General features: G+C 41.6%; 1 protein-coding gene across 1 annotated transcript; it reads left to right on the plus strand.

Annotated features, from left to right (window-relative positions):
• Positions 1-344: 344 nt before the first annotated feature.
• Positions 345-17,152, plus strand: LOC132571983 (L-amino-acid oxidase-like). The gene is made up of 7 exons (XM_060238776.1): positions 345-357; positions 1,623-1,849; positions 4,197-4,303; positions 5,791-5,985; positions 6,689-6,749; positions 13,519-13,655; positions 16,366-17,152. Exons 1-7 carry the CDS (start codon positions 345-347, stop codon positions 17,150-17,152), a joined length of 1,527 nt encoding a protein of 508 aa, XP_060094759.1.
• The last annotated feature ends 2,467 nt before the right edge of the window (positions 17,153-19,619 follow it).

Below are 19,619 nucleotides of genomic sequence, written 5' to 3' on the forward strand. Positions count from 1 at the left end.
TTTATTTGACTCTTAAAATCTTTTAAAAATTCCATTTCAATATCCTTATGAAGAGCACTTATGGCATCCTTTTGGTATCTACCTTTGGCTCATCCCACCTTGATTTTCCAGTATTCAAAATATCTCTTTTATGAGAAGACACCTAACTGGGAGTTCACTATATTGTGCCATACCCCAGTAACTATACTTCATATGACCTTCAGATAGGTGTTGGTCATTTGGAAGTTTCAATTAAGAAAGATAAATGGCTCAAATTTTGAATCATGCTGTACTGGCTCATAGCCAACCACTTCCTGCCTATAAAATAAGAGAGCTCACCTGTGTCCTTAGCTTGACATCCAACCATGAGCTGGACTTGTAAGTGATAGACCTTCCTTAATTCAATCATTTCAGAAGGCTGGTATCTTTTGGAACACTTAATTACTTTGATGCGACTTAGACATTTGTTAAATCCTTATTGCATATTATTATTAGTGGTAATAATAGTAGCAGTAGCAGCAGCAGTACCAGTACTAGTAATGTTGTAGTAGTACATCAATACATTATGTTATTGTTATTAGCTTACTAGATGTAAGACCACTTCAGGAATGGAATAATATTGTGGGTAATCCTTTCATGAAGAGTTGCCAGAAAATATTTGGCAACCTTTGTTGGGGATGCTTATGCTGTTGGACAATCAGTCTAAGGATAAGGACTTGGACTGGATGATCCATTGGGTATTCTTAATTGTTAAAAAGCAAGATTTACATCCGATAGCAATTTGAAGACCAGCAAGATTTCCAAGGTATAAGCTTTCAAGAGTCAAAGCTGTTTTGTCAGATAGAATAATCTTATCAGATACAACTCCTTGAATATGATGAAAGGAGCATTGATACTTGAAAATGTATACCCTGAAACGTCTAAATTTTATTGTGCTCTTTCTTTCTTACCCCTCACCCCAAGTACTTACTTCTGGGCTCTGTTGTTCAAACCCGCTGTGAGAATTTCTCTAAACTCTAAGATTTGACAAACTTTCTAATATTTCCCCCCACAAAAAAAACAGGAAAATAACCAAAACATATAAAGCAGACAGATGGAAATCTTCATCCTGCCCCTGTGGCCATATAGAAGGAAGTAATTTAAAAAGTATGATGGCAGTAAAGTTTTATTATGACAATTATAATTCAAGAAGCATTTTGAGGTAGTTGCGGAGCTGATATAATTTAGCACACCTTCTGGTTATGTGGGTGGCACTTCTTTTTCTAAGAAATGAACCCTGCATTGAATGCTATGTTATGTAGGCAGAGATAAATATTTAGGATCAGCAGGAAGACAATTAAGTTTATTTAATGGGTTATTTGTTTTTGTATTGCCTGTGTTTAGTTGTAATTTTAGTACCTTTGATTCCCTCACGAGACCAGATTACAGTGATGTTGTCACACAGTTCTCAAAGTCACTTAGAAAAGAAAATACGTAACCAAGAGTTCATCCCACCTGCTGATCAGTTAAACAGAAAGTTACTATTTTGATGAAGTGTAGAGATTTCCAGATGATTTTAATAGTTGGAAAACCAGAGGTACCGTATGCTTAATTCAAACTACTTGACCCCAATGTATTTTTTTATGACCCTTTTCTCCTTCTAGCACTTTTTCAGTTCCTACTGTTGCTTGTGGTAACCTTGCTATCTATAAATGATGCTGTTCAACAAGAGGAATGGAAGAAGTGTTTTGATGATCCTGACTATGAGGAACTCATACAAATTGCCAAAAATGGGCTGAGAAAGACTTCTAAGCCAAAGACGATTGTCATTGTTGGGGCAGGAATAAGTGGACTCACTGCTGCTAAGTTATTGAAAGATGCTGGTCATCAGGTAACTGTATTGACTGAGGGACAATTTATGTGTTACAAAGTCCCTCAGGCCACCTGTTTTAGATGTGTGCCTGGAGATTCCTACAAGGAATTCAGTTCCAGGAATCTGTGGGCCTGATAGGATTTAAAATTTTTAATGTTACATTTTCTCAAGATTTCATGTAATTATTTATGTATCTGGGCATAAATCATTGATTTTTCTTGACACATTTGATAGCTGACAGTTAATGGTACTTAGTAGTGACTTCAGATATAAGACGGCATATTACTGGCTTTCAAATTTCAAAGGCAGCCTGAATAATTACCGTGGAACCACTTAGTAAAGTAGAGGATAATGAACAGTGCTGGGAAAATTGTCTTTCAATGAAGTTTGTCCATGATTATGAATTGTCCCACTGTAAAGTTTCCAAAGAGCTCAGAGTTGCTTGGAAAATGTTTTGGAAGACCACAAGTTATCACATGTTCAGCTGTATTTGTGGATTGTTTTGCAACAAGCTTGTCAGCTCCCCCCTGCCCCCCCCCCCCGGTTGGGGAGGGGATTGCCTGCTCCCAGCTCCTGTTTCCTGCTTCTGCGCAGAGCAACTACAAGATTTTTTAATATATATATGGGAAAACCCAGCTGTAATGTCAGTCCTCTCTAGGAATTCCTGGAAAGTTTTACTTGATTCCTCAAAAAGTATTATTTCACTTCCAGTTTTTTTTTTCCAGAAGTGATGTCACATTGTTACTAAAGGCCACCCCCATATCCCCATCCCTTGGTCTCATTTGTTGTCAGATCATGTTCCACAACCCTAATTTCTAACTGTATTGAGTGTGTGGTAGTAGATAGAGGAATCAGCATCTGTTAGATGACATACAATGGAAATTGATATTGAACACCATATAAATTGATATTGAATACCTTCTGCATCTGAAGCCAGCCAAAATCACAAATGTCTGCCTGCCTGTCTCTCTCTCTCTCCCGTTAAATTTATTGGCTGAACTTCCCTAAAAGAATAGGGCTCAGGGGGCTTACATGACTACCCAATGGTACCAATTGTCCACAGAGCTGAAAATGATCCAGATGGGACTTCAAATATGAGACTCAAGTCTTTTGCCAAGAAAATTAATGTTCATATAGTCTCAAATCAACACGTCCACTTCCAGTTGAAATCAGTCTTCAACTCATTTTCTGTAGATCATTGGTACCATTAGGTAGTCATTGAATTTTTTGATCTTATGTTTTCTATGTGAGGTTGTGTATAATTGAATGAGACTTAGTAATACTATTGATTTTTATTGATTATGTATACATAGTTGTCTTGCTTCTCCCAGGGCCTAGCCCAACAATCTAACCACTATACACAGTGGCATAGCGACACATTGTAGACTAAAAATCATTCTTAGCATTAGGTATGGGGATGAACCAGCTCACAAACTAAAGTTCATGACAAATTTTGGCCCATTTATGGTTTGTGAACTGAAGTTCTTGGCAGGTCAACCAGCATAGAACTTTCCACAAACTTTCAAGCAGTTCCTGGTGGTTTGTGAATGGATACATTTCCAGACAGTCTCCACTCAATCAAAATGTTTACCAAATTTCAAAGCAACTTCAAAGCAAAGGGGGGGATCCTCCACCCCCTGGAAACACCAAGAGGTTCCCTTTGCCTTTGATGTGTATAGCTTGTGCTTTTGAACCTGCACCTGACATTCCCCCCAAAAGCATTTTCCTGGGGGCATCTTTATTGGGGTGTCATAACAATCTGCACATAACTTGGAAAGAAGTTATGTGGAAAGAAGGTCCAAGAAGAACTTGGAAAGAAGGTCCCCCGTGAGTTTGATGTCTCTAAGTTGCATAGGATCCATTCTATAAACTCCTGAACCTCTTGAACCTACACACCTGTCATTTCCCCAGGAAGCACTTTCCTGGGGCACCTTCTGGAGCTTGGACTCCCATAAACTAAACTGGAGCTTGGACCCATAAATCAAATATTAACTAAACTTGGAGAGCATGAAGAGGAGAGTCAGCCAGAGTTTCCCTGCAAGTTTGGTGTCTCTGAAATGCCAGGGGGGCATTCTACCACATCACAAACCTCATGAACCAAAACAATTCATTTGGCACCTAAATGTTTGTGATAGTTCATGGCTCATGAACCAGGCATGTCTTGAACCACAAATCATCATGAACCGCATTTTATTGACTCATGCCCATCCCTACTTAGCATCTTGCCTTATGCAAATGTCTATAGTATGAGACACAGCACTGGGAAGTGTCACTAGAAGTTGTGGTATGAGCAAGTATATTTCCAGTATAGCAATCTGTAGGAAAGTTCTAGAGTGAAGAGTAACAACAATGTACTTGTTCTTAGGTTCAGATTCTGGAAGCCAGTGATCGTGTGGGTGGCCGGATAAAGACCTATCGAGAAGAAGATTGGTATGTGGATGTCGGACCTATGCGTCTGCCCAAAGCCCAGAAGTAAGGAAAAGAAAAAAGCATTTGGTTAAAGTTCCATGCATGAGGTGGCAAGCTGAGAGTGTGAGGGCAGGGAAGATGTTCATGTTCACAATTTCCTACAGGATGTGCTGTTGTTACATATCATATCATTAAATACCATCTACCAAGATTCTGTCTTCTACTGCATCTCCAAACTTCTTTCCAAATCTCCACCTGGGAATATGGAGTATGTCCTCCTAGTTAATTAGCATCCTGACTTATCATTTCACAAACATCAATTGACCAGCGGAAAACATAACAGAACAAAAGACAGTCACATGATCTCTTTCTTAGTTCAGTAATAGTATTGGTTGTCATGACACCCCAAGATGAAGACACTGGAATTAGACTAAACTGGGGCACAACTGTTATACTTTCCCAATCTTCAGCAGAACACCCACTTAATGCCTTTCTTTCCTGCTTCTCAGTGAGAGCTGGCTTAAGCTTCTATGATACCGGTAGACTAATATTGCAGTCCTAAGCACAGTTATGCACTTCTAAGTGTGTTGAAGTCAATGGACTTATCTGGCTGTAACCTTGTATGGAATTGTATTGCAACTTTCCTCCACAACTTCCTGTATTTAGGTAAAACCGATATCCTAAATAAATAAAATAAATAACTCCACTTTGGTTGACACTTCAGCACAACATCAGTTGTTGTGGAACTTAGGTTTTTTGCCTACATACCAAGCAGATTGCTAGACCAGTTAGCTTTGGGGTTCAATAATACTATCAGGTTTCAATAGAGATTCCTCTCCATTCCTACACTAGCTCATTTGGACAACCACCCTTTGGACAACCACCATTTGGACAACCACTCTACACCATTCCAAAAGGTTCTTACCAATATACCCTACAATAGCCCCTTTGAATCTGCATTGTTCCTCAGGATCTAAAGAGCCAAATAAATGACAAGAATAAGGAATATTCCTCCCTCCCACTCAACCAGCAAACAGCAGGTTTAAAGAGACCCAGTTCCTCTGGCCAGTCCTCACCTCCCAAATCTTCATCTTATTAAACTAGGTTCCACTTTTTTGATAGTCCTATCCAGCAACAGTAATTGTCTCCCACTAATACATGGGGTTGAGGGAGCTTTTCTTGGTTTCTTGAAAAACAAATTATTGATATCGTATCTGTAGTAAATTGCGTTCAGTTTAGTCTTGCTTTCTCCCTGTATTCTGACAGATCTGTGCGGTAATTGCATTTTGGAGGGTGCTGCATCATGCTATCAAACATATTGTATTAGTTCTCCTTACTCCACATATGTAGTGTCTTTCTCACTCTCTGATTTCTGTGTATGTGTGTACATTTACGCATACTATCTGGTCTTCTCATATGTACAAGTTAAGTCACTGTCTTGCAAGTTATATCCAACATTTACATGAAATCATATGAAAGAATGTTGTGTCTTTTAAAAATGTCTTTTAAAAATGCATTTCTCTCTTTTCCCTTCATATTTTGTTTTCCAGGCTTGTTCGTGAATTTCTTAAGAAATACAAACTCAAATTGAACCCATTCATTCAGACAGATCAGAATGCCTGGTATTTGATTAGAAACAGGAGGCAAAAGGTGGCGGCTGTCAGTGCCAACTCAGATCTCTTTGGGTATCAGCTGAGCCCCAGTGAGAGGGGAAAGTCTGCTGACCAGCTTTATGTGGAGACTCTGGATAAGGTACACATGTTAAGAAGATGACAACCCTTTTCAGATGTTACAGGAATCTTCCAACCATGGGTGTGGGAGTGAATATAACCTGAGAAGTTTTGCAACCAGGGGACAATGTGTGTATTGAACTTCTTTGGATCATGCAAACTGATGACAGGATTGTTTAGGGTTTGCATTCATGCATACTGAGGCTCTATACACATGATCAAAAGTGCTTTGCAACATGGCAACTATATATTTTCGCAAGATCAAGGGTAGCCCATACTCTTCTTATGTGTGGTTGGTAGACATCTTGTATGCATGGCTGTAACATCTGAAAAGTACTATTATGGTTGCATCATCCTTGAACTTATATAACATTGGCCCTCCACTTTACCAATTAATGAAACCATACTTCACCAACACTCTTTACATGTAGGGAAACTGCAATGTACTGTCCCCAAGTCTATCAGTTTCAGAAGTGCCTCCTATGTGGCACTGGAGGTGGTAGAACCCTGCTGGAGAAATATGACTCCCCAAATGTTGTTGCTGCTGCACGCAGAATCGGTTGTGCAGTTCTTTTGGATCTGGACCATTATTATTTATAAACAGCCATCAGTACGAATCTATTGATGGAATGATCTGTCACCCACTCATTTTTACTCCTACTTTTGAGAAATGAAGGAACATTTACATATTTCTCTCCATTTTTCTGTTTATGGTTCCTGAACAACTCACGAAAAACTGTACACTTTTGAAGGAGAAATATGACTCATATTCTGCCAAGGTAAGAGAATTGGTCCTAGTTTTTCTTTCAAATAAAATAAACTCTAATTTCACAAAGCTTCTTCAGCTTTGGTAAGAATCATTGTCTCATCCCTGTGCACCATACCTTCATACCTTACAGCAGGGTCTCCAATGTGCCGTGCTTCCTGAAGTATAGTGCCGTGTTTCCTGGAGCTAGCCGAGTGTTTTTAGAAAATGAGCAGGGCCAGGTCAGGCTTTTGCCCAGCAAGTCTTATAATTAGCCATTGGGGATCTAACTGGCTGTGCAGATTTTTTAAAGAGTTACCCCAGCATAAGGATCTTCACTCTGAAACCGAAGATAAGCTGTATGTATGCAGGAAAATATTTCTAGACTATATATTCATTTAAAAAGGCATCCTGTTAAACAGAGCTTCTTCCCGAAATATTTAACAGTTACTATTAGTTATGCATGACTTCATCCCTGACATTTTGCAGTTGGTCCTGCCTCCTGTGGCAGCCATTTTGCAGTTGGCTCCATCGCTTGTGGAAGCCATTTTGTGATTGCATGCACCATCCAGTGTCAGAATTCCCAAGGTGCTTGTCGGCTCAGCAGAGCTGGATTAACCATTAGGCAAACTAGGCGCTTGCCTATGGGCCCCAGGTCTTTAGGAGCCCTGGACCAGCTCCCCCCTCCCCCCAGTTTTCATAGCCAAGGTGTTTCTGGTGCCTCTTCCTCCAGCTGAGCAGAGCTTCTTGCCGTCCCTGCAACAGCGCCAGCTGGCCTCCTTCCTTGCATGTGCATTCCTATGTGTGTGTGAGAGAGTGGGGAGGGAGGCAGACGCTTGTTTGGAAAGGTGTGGAGAGACAGAAAGATGTTGGAGGAGCACTAGGACCCAGCGCCTGGTGTGGCGTGGGTGGAGGGGTGCTTGAGCTCACCAGCAGCAAGTTCCTTTCATGTGTTGTGGGGAGGAAAAGCCGGCTGCTTTCTCCATCCTGGACCCCTCCCTCTTCTTCGGTATCTTCAGGCTCCCTCGCAGTGTGAAAGGGAAACTTAGGGGAGCCCTTTCTCCCCAGTGGGGATTCAAACTGCCTCACAACGTTGTTCTCCCCTTCATTTTTATCTTCACAACTTGTGAAGGTAGGTTAAGCTGACAGTGACTCTGGATCTTAAGCAGGTCTACTCTGAATCCTACTCTGGTCTATTCAATGGGACTTACTCCCAGGAAGTCTGACACCATCAATGCACATATTCTCCATGGCAGCTGAAAGCACTGCCTTTGTGGATTCTTCCTTCCTTCCTTCCTTCCTTCCTTCCTTCCTTCCTTCCTTCCTTCCTTCCTTCCTTCCTTCCTTCCTTCCTTCCTTCCTTCCTTCCTTCCTTCCTTCCTTCCTCCCTCCCTTCCTTTATTTATTTTTATTTACTGCAAGTGTGGAGTGTGGTTAAGAGTGTCAGACTAGATTCTGGGAGGCCTGAGTTCAGATCTCCACTCTGCCATGAAAGCTTGCTGAATGACCTTGGCTTGGCCCAGTTATACACACATTCTCAGCCTAACCTACTTCATAGGATTGTTGTAAGAATAAAAAGAAGAAGAGAAGAATGATGTAAACTGCTTCAGGTCTCTACTAGGGAGAAAGATGGGATATAACTTAAATAAATAGATGATACAAAAAATGTGTGAGCTTTTGAGGTTCACTGATGAAGAATTCTGGAGAAAGCTTGAGCAATACTGGGAGTCATTTGGGTTGAACCTAATAAAAAGTATAATGTGGCTATTGTTTTTCCATCCTACATGAGGACTGTCACCTATATCAAAGGTTCCTTCCTTCCTTCCTTCCTTCCTTCCTTCCTTCCTTCCTTCCTTCCTTCCTTCCTTCCTTCCTTCCTTCCTTCCTTCCTTCCTTCCTTCCTTCCTTCCTTCCTTCCTTCCAGCTCTCAAATATCATTCATGTCAGTTTGGTGTAGTGGTTAAGTTCTCTTTTCTGGGAGAACTGAGTTTGATTCCCCACTCCTCCACTTACAGCTGCTCGAATGGCCTTGGGTCACCATAGCTATCATGAAAGGGCAGCTGCTGTGAGATCCCTCTCAGCCCCACCCACCTCACAGGGTGTCTGTTGTGCAGGGAGAAGATATAGGAGATTGTAAGCCACTCTGTGCCTCTGATTCAGAGAGAAGGATGGGGTATAAATCTGCAGTCTTCTTCTTCTTCCTCTCAAACATCTGACATTTATTCTATGTGGCTCTTATGTTAAGCAAGTTTGGTCACCCCTGCTTTATAGTCGTTGGTAGACCATGTTAAAAGTCTGAAAGACATCAGTCTCTGTGAACATGCCATCAGTGTGCTTCTAAGATCAATATTGGTTAGTGTTGCCTTCCCTGAGAGTGACAGCTGACAACCAGATGCTTGTGAACTTTTTCTGTACTGGCTCCACTTCTGTGGAATAAGCTCTCTGTGGAGCTAATAAAGATCACATTGCTGTTGGTCTTCAGAAGGACAAAATTATTTTGTTTTTGTGGACATTTTAAATGAAGTTTTTATTTGTGTGTTTTGACACCTGACAGGTTTTATGTAAGATGTCTTTAGAAATATGTTACTGATTGCCTTAGGAGGAAAGGTAGGATATAGATGTTTTAAAATACAAATAGAAAGTACCTGTAGTACATAGAATACACTCACCTGAATATGAGGCTCCTTTTACAAGAAATGGGGCACATGAGAACCCAATATGAGAACCAATGCTCAGTGCAGTTTTAGAGCACCTCCTTTCTATAGAATATGTATGCATGCTTACCTTTAAATAAGGTGCATATATGTTGAAGGTTATTTCTGCTTGCAGTTACAATCAGAGTAGTTAAAGAGTCACTAAATGGTTGATGCTCCCTCGTCCACACTTACTTTCCAGTGCATGCCAGATATTGTGAATTCTGTTCTGTGTTAGTCACTATGTGCTAACTATTCATCTTCAGCATGAAATGTAAGCATATTCTCATATATGTAGCATATGGTAAATTTAAAAATAACTTTCCCAGTCCTCAACAGCCATAGAGTCATAGAGTTGGAAGGAACCTCCAAAGTCATCTAGTCCCACCCCCTGCACAATGCAGGAAATTCACAAATACCTCCCCCTAAATTCATAGGATCTGCATTACTGTCAAATGGCCATTCAGCTTCTGTTTAAAAACCTCCAAGGAAGGAGAGCCCACCACCCTCTGAGGAAGCCTATTCTACTGCTTTGTTAGGAAGTTCTTCCTAATGTTGAGCCAGAAACTCTTTTGATTTAATTTCAACCCATTGGATCTGGTCCTACCTTCTGGGGCCATAGAAAACAATTCTGCACCATCCTCTTTATGACAGCCCTTCAAGTCCTTGAAGATGGTGATCATATCACTTCTCAGCTGCCTCCTCTCCAGGCATAGGCGTAAACTACATGGGGACTGGAGGGCTTGGGCACCCCCCAGAGTTTCCCACCCAGGGCTCAGCCCCTGCCGGCAATCAGTACAGGACTTCAGGGCTCAGCAACCAAGCAACCAAATAGTGAGAAATTCCTTTGATTTTTTTTCCTCCAGGCTGAAAACAAGACAGTGGTGTGGTGTGATTTCCTACACCTCCTTACAAATGCTAATGAGCTAGCAGAGCAGGAATAGAATAGATAAACATCCCCCCCCCCCCCCCACCACTGGAGACAAGAAAAATAGTGGGGACTGAGGAAAGGAAAGGTCTTTTGCTGTTGGTCAAATGAGTACCCAGCTTGCTGTGGGGGAGTGTAAAAGACTGGGGAGGGCAATGGCAAACCACTCCATAAAAAGCCTGCCGTGAAAACGTTGCAAAAGCTATATCAGCCCAGAGTCAGAAACTACTGGTACTTGCACAAGGGGACCTTCCCTTCCCTTCCATGGAGGAGGAACAGATCTAGCCAGCCTAGGGGATTGAAGGAGAATACTTAAAAGGTAATTCTGGATTTTTTTGCTATACCTTTGCACTCTCTAAATTAATTACTAAGGTTTTGATATCCAGAACACATCAGGTGGGGTCACCATGTCGGTCAGAAGCAGCAGAACAAAGTTGGAGTCCATGGCACCATTAAGATCAACCAAATTTAATTCTAGGTATAAGCTTTCATGTGCATGCACACTGTTTTATTTAGATCCAGGAGGGTAGCTGTGTCATTCTGAAGCAATAAAGTTTGACCAGTGGCACCTTTAAGACCAACAAAGTTTCAATCTAGCCTAGGTATAAGCTTTTGTGTACAAGCACACTTCATCAGATACAGGTGAAACAGAATTTAGAGTCCAGGTGCATAAGTACAGGAGTTGTCCTTGAAAGGGCAGCTTCAGGGAGAGCTCTCTCAGCCTCACCCACCTCACAGGCTGTCTGTTGTGGGGGAAGAAGATAAAGGAGATTGTAAGCTGCTTTGAGACTCTGATTCAGAGAGAAGGGCGGGTTATAAATCTACTGTCTTCTTCTTCCTCCTCTTCTTCCTCCTCTTCCTCCTCATCTCAATTTATACCCCATCAAACCCCCTAGGAAAAAAAAATCCATGCCTCATGTCAGAAAAATATTTGTGTCTATGTGTAACTCCAGAAACTCTAGTGTCTGAAACAATATCAAAAGGTAAGAAGGCACTGTGAAGGGGCTATAGACACCACTTTGTTGGTGTTAAAGGTGCTTTTGTTGTTCAGTCACACAGTCGAGTCTGACTCCTTGCGACCCCATGGACAAAGTCACACCAGACCCTCCTGCCTTCCACCATCCTCCAAAGTCTGCTAAAATTTGTGTTTGTTACATCAGTAACACTGTCCAGCCATCTCATCTTTTGCCGTCCCCGTCTTCTTTTGCCTTCTGTCTTTCCTAGCATCAGGACCTTCTCCAGAGAGTGCGCCCTTCTCATTTGGTGGCCAAAGTATTTGAGCTTCAGCTTCAGCATCTGACCTTCCAGTGAACAGTCTGGGTTGATTTCCCTTAGGACTGACTGATTTGATCTTCTTGCAGTCCAAGGCACTCACAAGAGTCTTCTCCAGCACCACATCGCAAAAGCATCTATTCTTCTGCGCTCAGCCTTCCTTATGGTCCAGCTCTCACAGCCTTACATTACTACTGGGAATACCATAGCTTTGACTATACAGACTTTTGTTGGCAGGGTGATGTCTCTACTTTTTATTATACTGCTCAGGTTCACCATAGCTGTCCTCCCAAGGAGCAAACATATTTAATTTCATGGCTACAGTCACCATCTGCAGTGATCTTGGATCCCAGAAATGTGAAGTCTGACACTATTTCCATGTCTTCCCCTTCTATTTGCCAAGGTGTGATAGGGCCAGATGCCATGATCTTAGTTTTTTTTGATGTTGAGAGTTTCAAGCCTACTTTTGTGCTCTCTTCTTTCACCCTCAACAAGAGGTTCTTTAGGTCCTCCTCACTTTCTCCCATTAGAGTAGTATCATCTCCATATCTGAGGTTCTTGATGTTTTTCCCGGCAATCTTAATTCCGGTTTGTGCTTCATCCAGGCCAGCATTCTGCATGATGTACTCTGCATATAAATTAAATAAGCAGGGTGACAATATACATCCTTGTCAAACTCCTTTTCCTATTCTAAACCAATCAGTTGTTCCATATCCCGTTCTGACAGTTGCTTCTTGACTCTTATACAGGTTTCTCAGGAGACATGTGAGGTGGTCTGGTACTCCCATCTCTTTAAGACTTGCCACCGTTTGTTGTGATCCACACAATCAAGGGCTTTAGCATAGTCAATGAAGCAGAATTAGACTTTTTCTGATACTCCTGTGCTTTCTCCATAATCCAGCGAATGTTGACAATTTGATCTCTAGTTCCTCTACCTCTCTGAACCCAGCTTGAACTTCTGGTAGTTCCCGATCAACATACTGCTGAAGCCTAGGTGAGGTCTTACCAGAGCAGAGTAAATCACTTCACATGATCTGGACACTAGACTTCTGTTAATGCAGCCCAATATTGCATTTGCCTTTTTAGCCACTGGTGCCTGCAGTCTGCAGTGGGGGCCACGGGCAGTGGGGTGGGTGCTCCAACTCTTGAGATAATTTGCGAGGGCCCCCCCAAGATTTCAACTGCATAGGGGCCTCCACAGGGTTTAATCTGGCACTGCAGCTCAGACAGATTTGGGGACCCTTGCCTTAGAGACTATCCATGTGGGAAATGGCATATGGGTCTTTCCTCTTCAATCTGTCTGTCAGCTCTACAAGTACTGCTGTGGTTGAAGTGGGAGAGGCAGTCTGAGCCACTGACAGCCAGGAAGATTTGAAGTGTGTGGGCTCTGAGTCTGATGAACTGTGTCAGGACTTCTGCTGAGATGCTCTTGTGTCCCTTGTGCTCACTTAATAGAGCAGCTGGGGGGAATAGGGAAGAGGGGGGTAGCAACATCAGTTAATATCACAACGCTCTAGGAATCTCCTGAACCACTATGGTTTTACTATAAAACCTGTAGTGATCTCACAACCTTGAGTGATACTCCTCCCCCCCCCCCCCCGTTCTATAATCAAAAGCACCCAAGGGTTGAGCAGTATGTTGTTTGGGGCCCAACTCTCTTTCATAAAGAGAAAAATATAACATGGCAATGCTTATAAAAACATTATCTTATGACCCAGCTGCATTTCCTGCTTGTGTTTAGCAGCCACAATCACACTGCAACTTGACCTTTCTAACACTCAGTGCTTCATATGAACTTTTATAGTTTGTTCATGGGTAATTAAAAAGCCGAGGTGCTATGACGGAAAAAGTCTATACTTTTAAATAACTCTTTCCTTCCCTCCCCCAAACACACCCCATTTTCTTATTAGGAGTATCTAATTAAAGAAGGAAATCTGAGCAGGGGGGCTGTCGATATGATTGGTGACCTCTTGAATGAAGATGCTGGATTCTATGTTTCATTTCTTAACTCTGTCATAGAATTTGTGGTCTTTTCAGAGGATGACAGGTAAGGGAGTGGGATTTTTGTATTCCCATTATCATTATGGAGTAAAAATATGTGATATACTTGCTGAAAGGGTATTGTTTTCTTAGGTACTAAAGTTGTGGGTTTCTTTGGGAAGCCAAAAGGTGTGTAGATTTGTATAATAATTAATCAAAAACTCCAGCTCAATTTTTCTGAATAGTGAAAATAGGTCTGGAGGTGGTTCTACTCCCTTGCTTTTGTATCGCATTAATCCTTTTTGAGGTATTACGTTTTTGGCACATCTGTCTCATGTACAGGGAGAATATGCTACATATGTATGATCTCAGTATGCAAATTTTTGATGGTATGCATTCATGTACACCAAAGTTGCAAAATACACATGTTGTACTTTTCACACAAGGTGACAATCATTTGTATCAGAAAGACTGCACATATTGTACTCTGGGGCATGATTGCCAGAAAAGTAATGACTGAAAAGGGCTTTTACCTTTCATGTTTGACCTGGACAGAAGTCTTCTGTTATCCCTCTTCCTGGCCATTGCTAGCCTTGTGATGGAAAGGACTACAGTTCTTAAAATGATAGTGGATTCTCTTCCCAATCAATTAACTAAGAAATCTTGCATAGAACTGATAGTTCAAAGTTGTGGAAATGGTGCATACTTTGAGACAGAAGTGGAAACTGTTATTTTCTCCAAGTCCTACACTTTTAGTTCAAGACAATGTACATTTTGTTCTCTGATACTTAAAGGTGAAATTAGGTCAGCAATTTCTTGCAGGCATACCTTCCCTAGTTGCAAAAAGCATTGCTTTATAAATCTTAAAATATGTAGTGATATTAATTTGATCCCACAAAGTGTGTAATAGCAACATAATAACTCAGATTGTTTACCTGAAGCCGTCCACAACTGTTTTTCACTAACTGGAGTCAAGACTGCTTCCAGGTTTTTGTAGGCCCTGGGTAAGAAAGTATAACCAGCCCCCCTTTCCCACTTGGAATCCCTGTTGGGGGGAAAGACAGCTTACCTATGAAGTAAATAAACAGTTATCTAAAAAACAACAACAGCATACCCTGAGAAGAAAGTTGGGAAAAGCTATAGTGATTTGGTCAAGATTCCACAGTGAGCCTACAAGGCTGAGAATTTTTAAAACCTAGCCTCAAAAGTCTAACACTGTCACCAAGCAGTTCTCAGTTCTCACTAATCGCTTTTCAATCCAGTATAGAACATGTTGTAGGTAAACCAATGCAAAGGTGGCTAATTACTGGACAGTATTACATGGAGGGGATATATGATTGGTTGGTGTTTTGTTCACACTCAAAATTGAAAAAATTAGAGCTTGTGGGCCATGTTAGTTAATTAAAAAAAAAATTAAACAGTGCACCTCCTCAACCCCGTCCCCCCCAAAGTTTTAAAATTGGACCAGGGGGTCCAATTCCATGAGCCCCAAAAGAAGATGCCCCCATTCTCAATTATTTCCTTTGGAAAGAAAGCATTTAAAAGGAATGTGGTCCCTTTAAATGTGATGGCCAGAACTCCCTTTGGAGTTCAATCATGCTTGTCACAACCTTGCTCTTGGCTTAGGGTTGCTAGGTCCAGTTCAAGAACTTTGGGGGTGAAGCCAGAAGACACTGGGGTTATAGCCAGGAGCAAGGTTGTGAAAAGCATAATTGATCTCCAAAGGAAGTTCTGACCATCACATTTAAAGGGACCACACACCTTTTAAATGCCTTCCCTCCATTGAAAATAATGAAAGATAGGGGCACCTTTTGGGGGGCTCACAGAATTGGACCCCCTGGTCCAATCCTTTTGAAACTTGGAGAGTGTTTTGGGAAGAGACATCAGATGCTATGCTGCAAATTTGGTGCTTCTACCTAAAAAAAAAGCCCCCTCCAGAGCCCCAGATACTCTCAAATCAATTATCCATTATACCCTATGGCAGGGGTGGCCAACGGTAGCTCTCCAGATGTTTTTTGCCTACAACTCCCATTAGCCCCAGCCAGCATGGCCAATGGCTGGGACTGATGGGAGTTGTAGGCAAAAAACATCTGAAGAGCTACCATTGGCCACCCCTGCCCTATGGGAATCGGTCTCCATAGGGAATAAGGGAGTGCCCAGCAGACATTTCCTCCCCCCCCCCACTTTCTGATGATCCTGAAGTGGGGGAAGGGCCTCCAAACTGGGGGATCCCCTGCTCCCACCTGGGGATTGGCAATCCTATCTTGGCTTTACCTCCAAATTCTCCTGGCACTACCCCCAAAGTCACCAGATATTTCCTAAGTTGAACCTGGCAACCCTATCCTAATCTGGGAGTTGCCCTCTGACCTCTCCTCTCTCTTTGTCTTCTCACTGACTTCAGATGGCCTTCCACAGAGACACATGTCTCTGCTGATGGTCTATCCATCAGCAGAGTCAGAGCTGGTAGACTTGCAGGACTCACCAATTTGAGTGAATCCACTGGCAGCTCTCTGTGGTCAATGAGACCCCACCTACTTAAGACTACCTATGACATCAACCCTGATTAGAGTACAGGTACCCTGAAATACAGATCCATACATGATGTGCTGATGTAGATCATATTCCAGTAATACAGCTATTTCATTCTATTCATGTCACTGTATATGAAATATAAACATTGATTATAACATTTTGTTTTGATTGGGAGGAGTGTTCTATGAATTGATTAATTCACTATTTTTGTATTCTCTTTCATTCTCCTGTCTTGACCTCTTTAGTTTTGAGGAAATCACAGGCGGGTTTGACCAACTCCCCAAGAGCTTCTTCAACGAAATGCCTGGGATAGTCCATTTTAATTCCACAGTAGAGAAGATTATTCAAACACGCAAGAAAGCAACAGTGTGGTTTCACCAATCAGGCAAATCTGTCTTGTCATCTCTTACTGCTGACTATGTCCTCATTACAGCTACAGCAAAAGCCACACGGCTCATCCAATTCCTTCCTCCTCTTTCCCCCACAAAAGCTCATGCTCTGCGTTCCTTTCATTATGCCAGCTCTACTAAAATTGCCTTAGCTTGCACTGAGAAATTTTGGGAGAAAGATGGGATTCATGGTGGGAAATCTATCACAGATCGTCCATCTCGAATAATTTACTACCCTAATCATGACTTCCCCAGTGGGCTTGGGGTGCTGCTGGTTTCTTACACCTGGCATGATGATGCTAACTTTTTTGTTCCCCTAACTGATGAAAAGTGCATTGATGTGGTCATGGATGACCTAGCAGAAGTCCACCAAGTGACCAAAGATTATCTCAGATCTGTTTGCACTAAGCATGTGATACAGAGATGGGCCCTAGACAAGTTTTCAATGGCAGCATTTGCTTCTCCTACTCCATACCAAATTAACCACTTTTTCAAGAGTTTGTCTAAGAATGAAGGAAGAATTTACTTTGCAGGAGAACATACAGCTCATCCCCATGCTTGGATTGATTCAGCAATGAAATCTGCTATCAGGGCAGCCATTAGTATTCACCATGGTACCAACTATGTATTGCCACAGTTATAACAGCAACCCGAAGTGATATCTAAAAAGGTAAAAGTAGTCCCCTGTGCAAGCACGAGTCATTTCCAACTCTGGGGTGACATTGCTTTCACAACATTTTCATGGCAGACTTTTTATGGGGTGGATATCTAACCTTAATGAAAAATAGTGTCTCATTACTGTATCGGTACAGATCTCAACCTGCTATATGTTTGTAATGCTACGTGGCTTCTGAATCTCTTATTATAAAGGGCATGCTCTAGGATTTTTTCTAGTGAGGACTTTAGCTTTTTGAAGGCATCTCCTGTAAGAGATGCACAAAAGTCTGTTTTTTCTGTTGAGTTTCTGTAACTGTTGCAAATGAGCATTCAATTACTATATTGGTCAGATAGCAACTTGCTGTATGTTTATGACAATAGAGGGCATCTAATTTTTAGCACTGTATGAATGGGTCAATACAAATTCCTTCTTTATTCTTTTTCAGATTGACAGATAGCAATCACATTTAATCTCTTGCTGACTGTTCTTGATCCAAGCAGACTTTTCATGTAGCTGGTTTCTTTTTTTCTTTTGTAATTGCAGAGGTTAAAGGGAGGGGAACATACAAAGTCGAACTCTATAATGTCAGAGCATATCTGTGGTAGCAGTACACATACTTAAAAAACAACATGTATTTAGTATGTCTTCCTATTCATGTATGATTAACATTAACATGTATGAATAACACTGATACATTATCACTGAAACAATCATGCAATAAATATATATCCTAAAGAAGTAGTACGCTGGTAATTCTTGTGAGTAGTGTAAAATATTTGCTGTCGATCTTATAATTAACACAATATGACTCACACAGAGAAGGCTGGGTTCATAAGTAAGAAACTACATCCAGGGCTGCAGTCAGATGGGCAGTTTGGTCTGATATACTTGCTGTTCCCTTATGGATTAAATGGGCTTGTTCACACAGCCGCATCTGGCACCCATTCCCCAGTCGCACTCACCATGTTGTATGAGGAGTTGGTTGTGAAGTAAACAGCCACTGGAAAAAGTCTGGTGCTTAAAGATGTCCATGCATTCATCTCACATTTCCAGATGTCTGAACTCCCCTCTTGTGACGTCAAGCTGATTGCACCAAGCCTCCAGTGTGACTGCAGCCTAGGAGGCTGGCAAGCAAAGCAAGCTCCTAGATTTGCAAACCTAATTCCCATTTTTCTTTGAGGTTTGAATCCCTACATTCTAGAGATAGTAGGATTAAAAACATCTTACAAGGGAAGACCTCAGTGACATGAGAGGCTAACCCCCAATGGTTCAAATTCAACTAGTCAAACAATACTTGAACATGTAACATTCTGAACATTTTAAAAAAAATTTTTTTTTACAAAAATGAAACCAGGTCTGGTAGTAGTCTCTGCCTGATTTTTGTAAATATAATAGATTCTATAGTGAATGTTTTAAGGTCTTTTCACATATAGGCAATAATATAAAAGTGGTTTGGATGAGATATGTCACCAGAATTTGAATTGCAGTGGCATTTTAGCTTTTACAATAGCATGAATACCCTCATGTCAAATATATTGAAGCTTAAGCACAGACGCTAAGCCAGGGTATCCCAGTAACATTGATATAGCAATTAAGGATGGGCATGGAATGGGAAAATGATGGTTTGTGTTGGTTCATGGTTCATTTGATTGCCCAAACTACTGCTTCATTTTGTTTAATGATTCATATGGTTGCCTCAACTGGTTCATGGCTTGTTGATTCTTTTGGTTAAGGAGGTGTGAAATTCACTGGAGGTCTACAGCAGGCTCTTCTCCAGTTTGGCAAAGACTGGATTTGGAATGTCCGAGTTATAGCCCCCCAAAGCAGGTGCCCCCAAGAAAGCTCATTTTCAGCTCTCATGACAACTAATTCTCTCTTCATGCCACAAAGTGAAAGCAGAAGAGTTTGGGTGTCTGCTCCCATAAAGCAGAATGAAAGCTCCATGACTGGCTCCCAGAGCTGCCAATCAATCTATGTACAATTGCTATGGGTGTTTCTAGGGCTCCCAGAAGTCCACCCCCAGCATTGCCTAGGAATTGATTGGATCAGTGTCAGACTGTCTGGGAAAATGAACCAAACGACTCACCAAGGAATAAAGGAGAATTCTAGTTTGGGAATGGTGCAAGCAAGCAAACTGGTTCAAAATGAACCACAAATTGGCCCAATTCATGCACAAATGTTGAAGAAACACTTCTGGGAAGCTGTTAACTGGTTCAAAACGAACCACGAATTGGCCCAATTCATGCACAAGTGAGCAAGCAGAGGTGATTTACTATTGCCATCCTCTTCATAGAATCATAGAGTTGGAAGGGGCCCCTAGGGTCATCTAGTCTAACCCCCTGCACAATGCAGGAAACTCACAAACACCTCCCCCTAAATTCACAGGATCTTCATTGCTGTCAGATGGCCATCTAGCCTCTGTTTAAAAACCTCCAAGGAAGTCCACAATCTC

The sequence above is a fragment of the Heteronotia binoei genome, chromosome 5 (genome assembly GCF_032191835.1).
Source record: "Heteronotia binoei isolate CCM8104 ecotype False Entrance Well chromosome 5, APGP_CSIRO_Hbin_v1, whole genome shotgun sequence".
Taxonomy (NCBI): Eukaryota; Metazoa; Chordata; class Lepidosauria; order Squamata; family Gekkonidae; genus Heteronotia; species Heteronotia binoei.